General features: G+C 40.1%; 1 protein-coding gene across 1 annotated transcript; it reads left to right on the forward strand.

Moving 5' to 3' along the window:
• Positions 1-1189: 1189 nt before the first annotated feature.
• On the forward strand, positions 1190-7152 carry LOC124000648 (probetacellulin-like). Its single transcript, XM_046307181.1, has 6 exons — positions 1190-1391; positions 2927-3031; positions 4480-4606; positions 5211-5357; positions 5862-6013; positions 6672-7152. Exons 1-5 carry the CDS (start codon positions 1352-1354, stop codon positions 6007-6009), a joined length of 567 nt encoding a protein of 188 aa, XP_046163137.1. The 5' UTR covers positions 1190-1351; the 3' UTR covers positions 6010-6013; positions 6672-7152.
• The last annotated feature ends 529 nt before the right edge of the window (positions 7153-7681 follow it).

The following is a 7681-nucleotide window of genomic DNA, read 5'->3' on the forward strand; positions in this document are numbered from 1 at the left end:
CCTGGACACAGTTGCATAGGGCGGGGTTCAGACCCAGGGCCCTGAGCTTAGTGATGAGCTTGGAGGACACTATAGTGATGAAGGATGAGTTGTAGTGGATGAACAGCATTTTTACATAGGTATTTCTCTTGTCCAGGTGGGATAGGGCAGTGCAATGGCTATTGCGTCCGTGGATCTCTTGGGTGTCAGGTAAGGTGGAGGTGAAATGGTCCTTAACTAGCCTCTCAAACCACTTCATGATGCAGTGCTTAGAGAGCATAAGTCATTTACAGTTACCTTCACTTTCCTGGGTAGAGAAACAATTGTGTATATCTTGAAGCAATTGGGGACAACAGACTGGGATATGGAGAGATTGAATCTGTCCGTAAACACTTCAGCCAGCTGGTCTGCACATGTTTACAGACATATTGGCAGGGTTACATATATCAAGGAACCACCTGGAATTGTACCTTCGAGGGATGACTCTACCCCTGCATATGATTTCCAATTTTCACTACTTATTGCCTGGCCTTGCAGCATTGATGTCCATAGACTACCCATACTTGAGTTCACATTTTAGCAGAGGGCTCATTGTGCACTGAGTAGGCCTCAATAGAGAGTAGTCTGAAGGTGAGAAATGAAAGAGCACACAGGTAGACCGGGCCAGACTCACATCACCTCTTCCTCCTGGGGAATAGTGAGGCATGCTTGCCAATGAACACAAACCAACTCTCTGGTCACAGCTCTAGACTGGCCCATGGTCTCATTTGCCTGCACCATCTGCCGTTTACCAACGGTTCAGAGTAGAGGTCACTAAATTGTGCTGATGCAGGTAAAACTATGTATATTTTAGTGAAATCCATATTTGCTATATTTGTATATGCAAATATCATGGGATGATCCTTGAAATATTCTTTAATTGTTTACATTTTTGTTTACAGGCCAACTCTGTAACAGTGTGAATGATGTTCAAATGATGTTCTGAAGGAGATTAATATTCTGTCATATGTTAGAATAATATTAAGAACTTCTTGCATTAGGCTATGGATTACACATTAAATAGCCTAGTAGCCATTTTCCAGTTTAAGCTGCATGCCATAATAAACTGCAATGGTCAAGTGCACTCACACATACATAGATGGGTGTGGCAGCAATGGGTTCAGATTCCATTTCACCCATTCAAACCTCTAGACTGCCTAGCCTACTGTAGTTCACCAGTGCGCGATTTTGCTGGACTACATTAGTTGGGACGCAGAGTGTCCTACTAAGAAGATACTTTGGTGAACTTTTTAGAGGATTGGATAAAATGAACTCAATCTGCTTTTAAAACTATATTTATCCACCTGGAAAAGTACATAACTTGCCCACGGACATGGCAAAGGCATACAGTCTGTATGTAGGAATGGTAACAGGTAAGAGACACCGTTCTATGATTAAGTTGAACAACTCTTCAGCCTCACTTTATTTACTCCAGCATTTCCCAAACTTGGTCACGGGGACCCCAATGGGTGCACGTTTTGGTATTTGCCCTAGTACTACACAGCTGATTCAAATAATCAAAGCTTGATGATAGATGATTATTTGAATCAGCTGTGTCGTGCTCAGGCAAAAAACTAAAACGTGCACCCCTTGGGGTCCCGGGAACCAAGGGAAACGCTGATTTACTCACTGTATCTAAATAGAATTGCCTATAGATTGGTTATTAACTGAATTAGTACTGTTTGATTAACAAATAACATTGTATTTAATTTTATATTAATATATTTCAGGTATTATTAGCATGTTCTTTCTTAACTTTACTAGTTTTCCTTTATTCAAAATATTATGTATGTATTATAGGCCTACTGTAATGTTAAAATTGGATAGGAGGCCTGTGTGAGCTTACAGTTCCATTGCAATTGGGTATATGGCTCAGGTCTCTGTTGGCCTCTTTTCACCAGAAGAGACAATACAAATCATTTATATGATATTTATTTGTGCAACTCAGTGAAGTAGAAAGTTGTATGGTTTTTATTTAAAAAAAGTTATGCCAACAAAAATGAATGGACTTGTAATGGATACTCAGGGGAAAAAAGGTGTAGATTCACGCGCAGAGCGCGCGGTTACAGGCAAGCAATGGTCAAAGACAGATAGGCAGTCAAAAAGCAAACAATACCTCACAATCATACAAACAGAAAGAACTGAACTAAATAGGGAGCTGATGAGACCAGGTGAGAAATGAACACAGGTGAAATCAATGAACAAAAATGAAAGACAGGGCTACGTTCCAGAACAGAAAGAGAAAGATCACAAGCTTTACAAAGAAAAGAAAAGCAGAACCTTACAGGACTGCCCAATATTGAAATTATTTCCCCTGTCTAGCTACTTTGATTAATCTATCTGTGCTTTAAACGAGGCTGCAACACTGACTTTAGATACTGGAGTGTAGTGTACTGTTAACTTAATACTCCTATGTACCTGCCTATACTGTGATTGACAGCAACAATTAGCATGCTGGTGTGTCAGATGATCAGAAAATTATCCACCACCCCATAACCCTCTCTCTATTTACAAACAGAGTTCCCCAAGCACATGCCAAGATCACCCAAACCAATATAATATACTATTAATAACCACATCTGTTGTTTTTATAGATCACTTATCCCATTCACCACATTTGTATCATGACTGGGTGTTGTTTTGAATGTTATGAAAAACTGACAGTGTTGTTGGATTGAATGCAAAGACTATCTTTAGAAAGGTTATCATGGTGTTCGAAATCCCAGACGCCCAAAGCCTGAGCTAGGAGGTATTACTGTCAAATCGTCAATCACATTAAGCTCCATAATCTATTGCACTGCTCTGTGCTTTTCCTTTCAGATTCGAAAACCAATGTTGGTGGAATTGTAAGGATTTGACTTGATGTTTGTGCATTGTGTGACCAGCTCTGTTTGTTTTCTGGTCATAGTTTTGGCCCTGTGTAAATACTCTCTGGCTGAATGGAATACAACTGAGCAGCTGGTGAACAACACTGTGTCCCTCCATCACCAAGGCAACACAAACAACTTCAAAGGTAGATTGTTTTCCCCAGAGAAACATAAACTTATGGAGGGATAATCATGTCATAAAAGTTTTTTAAAAGTTTTTTTAATCATCTGACATGCACGTGTTAACATGTTTGAGTCATTTTGACTTTAGAATTAGCCAGGTTTAGAAGAAACCTGTTGGATTAGAAAAGTAATGTGTTTGTGACGTTTGTAAAAAAGTCCTTCAAAAACATTCTTATACTATTCTTATATGATTTCGTGCTCTTTTGTTAAATTGAAGGCCATGCGTCTGGAGTATGTCATTCACAGTCATTCATTCAAACAGTTGGAATTTCAAATGCTTCTCAATCTCCACCTGGCCCTGAAGTAACAGGATGTGGTGTCACCTACCAGCCCCAAAAGAGACCATAGTGCACATTAAAGCCTTCTTGCCACCAGTGACCATGCAGTCATTACCTCCCCTGTGAGTGTTATTGTGAAGTGTACCACCAGCTTGTTATGTGCCCTGGGTTAGGTTCCTCTGATGCAATTTATGGACCTCAGTCTGACATCATGTGTCAGTTGACGCCACCTTAGTTGGGGCCTCCACTGTTCAGGAGTTGTCAGTTGCTGTTTGGTGACAACCCTCACACCTAAAAGGGCTAATCAACTACTGATCATACTATTGTATTTACCCACATGGAGAAGAAGAGTGATGCAGTGATGTGCATTTTATTACGGTGAAGTAGTTCCTGGTTCCCTCTGCCATATACCTCTTATGTTCTGTTGATCAAACAGCAGCAGCATTTCCCAGCTGCTCACTTATCCCGGTGAAGTATAGTGGGATCACTGGCTGCACATACAGCTACTTAACTAAATACCTCGATCAATTTACACCTGTTGCTAGTTTGTAACCAGTTTGGCTACTATTCAATATGGGTCATTTTAATTTTAAAGGCATGCTCTAATGTTTCACACTACAATTGGGGCTTTCTCCCTCTCTGTGATGGGAACGAAGCCTCATTATTATTTTACCGGCCCAAATTCGCCATGACTCACTGGATGGGAAAAGAGGAGCATGTAATACAACTCTAGGTATCCCTTCTTTACTAACAGTGGCCAAATCAATTATGTTTGACAACAACCAAATTTGGCTGAGAAGGTTGTTTTTTACTCACTTTTCTTTTACTTTGACAGCATTTCATTACATATAATTGACACATTATTATCCCACACCAGTCCTGTCCTCGTGGTGACAGTTCAGTTCCTAGTCCTTCCTCAGATCATATTGCCAGGAGCTTATTTATATGACAGGTGATACTGGCCACCCTGAGTCGGATTACTAAGGGAAAACCGGAGATTCTCACTTCAAACTCATATCTTATTCTACATCACCTTTGCAATGCAATCTTCTTAACAGAAGGATATTATATGGCAAAATAGTTATTCTATAATCCCCCTTTCCCCCATATGTTTCTATTTGCAATCTCCATAGACTCAATAGAAACTGCAACTCAAGCCAAAAAGAGCGGCCATTTCACCAAATGTCCAAAGGAGTTAAGACAATACTGTATCCATGGGTCATGTCGCTTTGTAAAGGAACAGAATACTCCTTCATGCAGGTAAATCATCTCACCCGACCCGATCTTTACTGTGGGCCCCAATACTTTATCTGTATATATCCATGGCAGAAGGTCTCAAGCCAAGGACATACTACATACAACAATCTCTGCCGTAAAACTTTATTAAAAAACATCTTTGTGTCTATTTTGATAATTGTAGCAGAATTATTACACATCATTATTAAGTATGAAGTTCAAGTTCCTAATAGAAGTAAAACACTTTTAAATCACTTTGTAAGACAAATCACTTGTTGATCCTAATGATTGTACTAACCTTGTTCACTGTGACCCCCGGGTTATACTTAAATCAAAACAACAAGGAAAATAAATGATTGGTTTAACATGGTCTTACTGCATTTCATCAAGCCTCACAAGCATGATAGAATCACAATCAGCAATACAAGCTCATTTGGGACAGCTAGTTTTGGAACAGATAGAATAGCAGATCTGATAGCTCAGCATCTGCTTGTTAACTCATAGCCCATGTACTTCAAGTTACTTCTTTGTTTTTCTTTTGGCAACAAGAGATAGATAGAACCAATAAACAAACTTGTTGTGCATATTTTTATCACAGTGGGTGTATGGTATATTTGCTCTGTTTTAGATGTGAGAGAGGGTACATTGGGTCCAGGTGTGAGTATGTTGATCTGGCCTCGCGTCTAGGTGACAAGAGGCAGATCATCGTAGCCTGTGTGATAGCAGTATTGGTCTTCCTCATACTGCTCATCACATTCATCTGCATCTGTGCACAGTGAGTAAAATACACATTCTTAAAGCATCAAACAGCCAGATTTACTTTATGTTGTAACCTTCCATGTGTGTGTGTGTGTTTGAATATTTTTGTGTTTGTGTGTTTGTGAGAGTTGGACATAGACTCATCACCTCACAGCCTGTCATACTAACCCTGTGATGGGATGTAAGCAATCTGTGTGTCCCGTGAATGGAAAATAAATAATGTAACGCCTGTGGCCACGTTATCTTTGGTTTTCATTGGGTTTTATGTACTGTATCTGCCCTGCTCTTCCTTCTCATTTTTACCCAAAAGTGAGACAAGAGTGCTAAGCGTCAGTTTAACAAAATATTCTTCTGTGCTCAAAAATACATCAGATGCTTAACCTCTGTGATACTGGGAGAATGTATTGGTGAATAACTCAAGTGAGATTCAACACCGATACCATATTCACATGATAGAATAAATATTAAACGATGCATTTTAAAATCACAAATCTACTTTAATGTTATTTTTCTTTCTCAGTCGACATAAACTTTGCAGACGGAAGAAGAGAAGGAAAGAGGAGACGAGGAATGGAACAGAGAAGCTCAATATGATTATGATGAACACAAATGGAATGCATGTAGCTTCATCAGATTCAGTAGAAACCTCAGACACCAATGCAGTATGACTAGGTATGTACTATATGTATGTACAGAGGTATTTGAACATTTTCTGACTTATGACCTTTGCCATTGTGTCAATACACACAGCATCTCTGCCTGTTTTAACTACAGTGGTATTGTAAAATACGATGGAAAAACAGACTAGTCCTCTTTTGTTGCTGTTGGAAGGTGATATTCCCCAGTCGGATCAAGCCAAGCAACCCATTATAATTCAGCACATATGAAGAGAGGCCCTGAATGGGAGTAAAACCTAGTGCTTGGCACTGCCTAAGCCAATCTTTGAACACATTGATATATATCAGACAGCCTACATAGCCCATTTTCTGTGTCGGCCAGGCTGGTTGCATGGTGTCTTACGGTCTGAATTTGACTGTAACCGTCAGATCAAAGCAGAGGTGCAGCAGGTCCCTCAATGTGCCTGCCTGGCTCTCTCTAAAAAAGGGGATCACGAAACCAGACAGACCTAAAAATACAAGGCAATATGATGGATGTGGCACTGTTAAGGTAGTGTTCAGAGGCTGGATATGACCGGGGATGTGCGATCATTTTAAACATGGGCTATCTCCCTTTCACTGCTTATTTGGTGGCTATACAAAAGCTGCTCTGTAATTGTGTGTTAAAAACAAATTTCATTTGTACAGTAACAGCCGTTGCTTCTATCTTCCAGCGACGGGGACTATAAATGCTATTCTCCTGCAGGACAGAATGAGGGCCTTGGTTGTAAGTGCCTGCTGGGAAGAGAGAGAGAGAGAGTGCTCTAACAGCACTGTGGATGTATACTCTTCAGCTGCTTCTCACTGCCAACCACAGTCGACAGTATGGACTGTTCTGTGCAGAAATGTAGGAGAACACAAGAAAGACTGGACCAGCTCCTTTGGAACTCATACAACCTTTATGGTCACCATGTAGATGGATCAATAGAACAGCAACAACTCTGTGCATTTGGAAAATGTGATAATGTGATAGTTTTTCTCAGACTCATGTGTAAGCAAAATATACAAGGTCATCAAATCACAATAAGTTCAAGTAAAACCATAATTTAGAGGATATTTTGATGGACTCTGGGCTCTGAAGGAGTAGGCCTTTTTATGAACTGTCGTGTAATGTAACCTACTCTTATTTGGGCATGGATTAAATGATTAACATGTATTCAAGATAAAAGTCTAGGTATGTTTACTCCTGGATGTCATAATGAGGACTCATGCCATGTAGGCCGCTATGTGGGACAGATTATACTAGGTCTAATACTGGTAAATGTTATAACATACTGTTCGTACACTTGAAAAGGTGTGATTTATCAAACAATCCTACCAGCGTCATACGCACACCGGTAGGAGTTAACCATTGATAAATACCAATTGTTCTAATCCTCAGTGTTTGTGCATAACCTTGGCTATTTGCATTTTGAAACACCCCTAATTAACCATATATGGTCAAAATCAGCTCTTTAAAACCTCTGGGCAATATACAACGCAGTAATGATATACAACAGTGCAACCCAACATTTTTTTTTCCAAGACTGAATTAGAGGTGCTAGTTTCAGAGATTGAGTACAACCAAAGTTGTGGCTGTTACGCCTGGGAGGTAAACTGGGGCCCCCTGTCGGAAACGATGTCAATGGGAATGCCATGCAGACGAAACACATGGGATCCTAGCAGGTCTGCAGTCTCCCTGGAG

This window comes from Oncorhynchus gorbuscha, linkage group LG16 (assembly GCF_021184085.1).
Source record: "Oncorhynchus gorbuscha isolate QuinsamMale2020 ecotype Even-year linkage group LG16, OgorEven_v1.0, whole genome shotgun sequence".
NCBI classification, from domain to species: Eukaryota; Metazoa; Chordata; class Actinopteri; order Salmoniformes; family Salmonidae; genus Oncorhynchus; species Oncorhynchus gorbuscha.